Consider the following 2,992-nt stretch of genomic DNA (forward strand, 5'->3'; position numbering starts at 1 on the left):
TTATTATTATATATTATTATTATTATTATTATTATTATTATTATTATTATTATTATTATTATTATTATTATTATTATTATTATTATTATTATTATTATTATTATTATTATTATTATTATTATTATTATTGTTATTATTATTGCTATTATTATTGTTATTATTATTATTACAATATTGCTATTACTATTGCTATTATCATTATTGCTAATTACACCAAAATACTCCAAATATTAGGTATTAATTATTAAAATCAAAATTTCCTTTTGATAACAATTTCTTCTATTTTGTCATATTTTTTTTTAGCTATAACAGGGCACTGTTATGAATGAACAAATGATATTTATTATAACTTCCAAAAAAAAAAAAGTAGGAAAACAAATAAATGAAAAAGGAAAGAAAAAATTATTTAAAAAAATTTTTTGAATTTTCTTTTTTGAAAATAATTGTTTTATAATCAAATCAACAAAAAATTATAAAATTTTTGCTTTTTAAAAACGAAAAAAATAAAACGAAAGAAAAAAAATTTTTTTGAGCCAAAAAAAAGAATTAATCGTTCTCTTTTTCTTTTCTTTGCTCCTTTATCTTTCTTTTCTTCATTTTCATAAATAGATAACAATCCGTTCCCCGTTTAAGATGAATGAAAGAAGTGAAATAAGAAAAGAAAACCGGTTCTCCGGTTTTCTTTCCAAGAGGAATCCTTTTATTACCTAACACAACCAAAGTGTTATTATCCTTTCTGATCATTGATATCATTCATCCATTTGTAAATTCGGTTAAAGCGAACAACGAATTACTTTTGTTAAAATAGAAATAACAGTTAATTTTATTCGCTCATTTTTCAAACTTTTCCAAAATTATAGCATTTTTCATTTGAAAAGTTGAAAAAAAAAATTTTTATTTCAATTACTAATTGAAGCAAATGAATTGAGAATATATGTAAAAGTCATTGGAGAATTACCTGAAATGAAAATGAATTTTTCCATTTTCACACCAAAAAAGAAACAACAGAAAGGAAATTATAAAAGATGTGACAAAGTAAATGACTTGGAATGTTAAGCGTAAAAGGGCACGTGAGATGATGAGATGAATGGAAGTTATGAAAGCTTTCCTTGGCCAGATAAGTGACATAATGTGTTAAGCTCAAAAGTGAATATGAGATGAAAATAAGTGTAATTCGTTAGAATTTGTCAATTCTTTTTTTGCAAAACTTACTTCACTGTCTCGAAATGAACCAACAAAATGTGGCTCATTCAGGAATTTCACATCGTTCCGTTCCGTACGAATGCCCAAATCAACAATTTTTGTAATATTTCGTCGATGTATCAATGGATCAGCACCCGAAAAGTCTGATACTGTAATGCACTCAGTGAAATAATTAATAATTACATAGTTAATTTAAAAAAAAAAAACAAATTGTAAAATGGATGAAGCGATCTACAGGAGAAATTTTTAATTTTGAGTTAATAGCAAAAAGTATTTAAAAAAATTAAATTAAAATTATAAGGATTACAAAAATTGTTTGGAATTGTGATTTGATTTGATTTTATTTGTTGCATTTTTAAAGTAATTGCAGAAATTATTGAAAATTTCATCAAGAAAAACGATTAATCTCGAAAATGTCTCGAAATGAACCAACAAAATTCCATTTCTTATTCCATTTTTCCAAAAAAACATTATTTCCAAAAAATTCCATTCTTTTTTACAATTAAAATGCCTAATAAATATGTATATATTTAATTTGTTTATAATGAATTTAAATGTAAAATTCGTCACGCAATTTGAAACAGTTAATTGCAATTCAAAAAATTTCAATAAAATTTGAATATATTTAGATTTATTAATATATTGTTCATATTAAAACATACTGAATTTTAATACAGCAAATTTTATAATGAAACATAACAATTAGTTGCTTACCGCTTTCTGTTCATATAATTTTAAAATATACTTAAAAGACACTAAAACTTAAATACAATAATTCATTCTATATTCAAATTATCACATTGCCTTATCAGTTATAAATGACAATTTTTCCCAAACCTTTTTTTTTAATTCGGATATTTTTTCAAAACAAACTTTTCGTGTCATTCATAATGATCGAAATTACTTTATACTTTCATAATAAATTTAAATTTATAATTTAATAGTAAATTTCAAGATTGGATCAAAATTGAAAATTATTTCATTTCGAAAAATTTCAATTAAATCATCCCAATTCTTTGTTTTTCTTTTTTATTTGTGCTTTCTGTGATATTTTTAATGGATTAAAATTTTAAGAAAGTTCAATTTTAATAATATCTCATCTTTGAAAAATGTTAGACAAATACAAAAGGTCAAGTTTCTCTTGACTCTCTTTGGTCTCTTTGGTCAAGTTTTTCTCTTTTTAAGGTGATAGTATTTTGTCTTCCTCAAATGTCATTCTATAAAATTTTTAAAATCAAACGTTTTAAATTAACATTATTTACTTATTACTTTACAATGATTAAATGCATTTTATGACAATAATTTTCAATTATTTCCATTTAACTTACTCGTAAAGTTAAGAATACAAATGCTTTCTATCTACTAAGAAATATTGTTATTACCGATGAGAAGTGTACCTCTTCTTTCATTTTAATGATTAAATGGAAAGAGTGACCATTCAGCTCACCGTTTGTTGACCTTTACACAAATGGACAATTTAGATAGCAAGCAAAAATGGACATCTTGAAGAGGGGTCAAAAGTTGATTTCAAAAAAAATGATAATTCAATATAATCATATATTTTTAAAAACCATCATCTTAATACAATTAAAAATAAAACTTAGGAAAATTTTTGCAGTATTTTATCTAAAATAATTATTGCTGTCTTTTGTTTCTTTTTCAACAATAATTAATAAACTTTAATAATTCATAAAAAATTATAAAACTGATATTAATAGAATTTTTGAAATTTTTCCAATAAAATTTGGGAAAATTCAAGCAGCCATTCATTTATATCTTTTATTTAAAA

The 2,992-nt window shown here is 22.5% G+C and overlaps 1 protein-coding gene across 1 annotated transcript in view; it reads right to left on the minus strand.

The window, feature by feature from the left end:
• Window positions 1–943: 943 nt before the first annotated feature.
• LOAG_11311 (hypothetical protein) overlaps window positions 944–2,992 on the minus strand; it is a gene marked incomplete at both ends in the record, with an annotated part of 6,525 nt that continues 4,476 nt past the window's right edge. The window contains 2 exons of the mRNA XM_020448330.1: window positions 944–958; window positions 1,213–1,352. Coding sequence (XP_020301516.1) covers window positions 944–958; window positions 1,213–1,352 — 155 coding nt within the window. The remainder of the gene's footprint in view (window positions 959–1,212; window positions 1,353–2,992) is intronic.

The sequence above is a fragment of the Loa loa genome, assembly GCF_000183805.2.
Source record: "Loa loa unplaced genomic scaffold supercont3.260, whole genome shotgun sequence".
NCBI lineage: Eukaryota > Metazoa > Nematoda > Chromadorea > Rhabditida > Onchocercidae > Loa > Loa loa.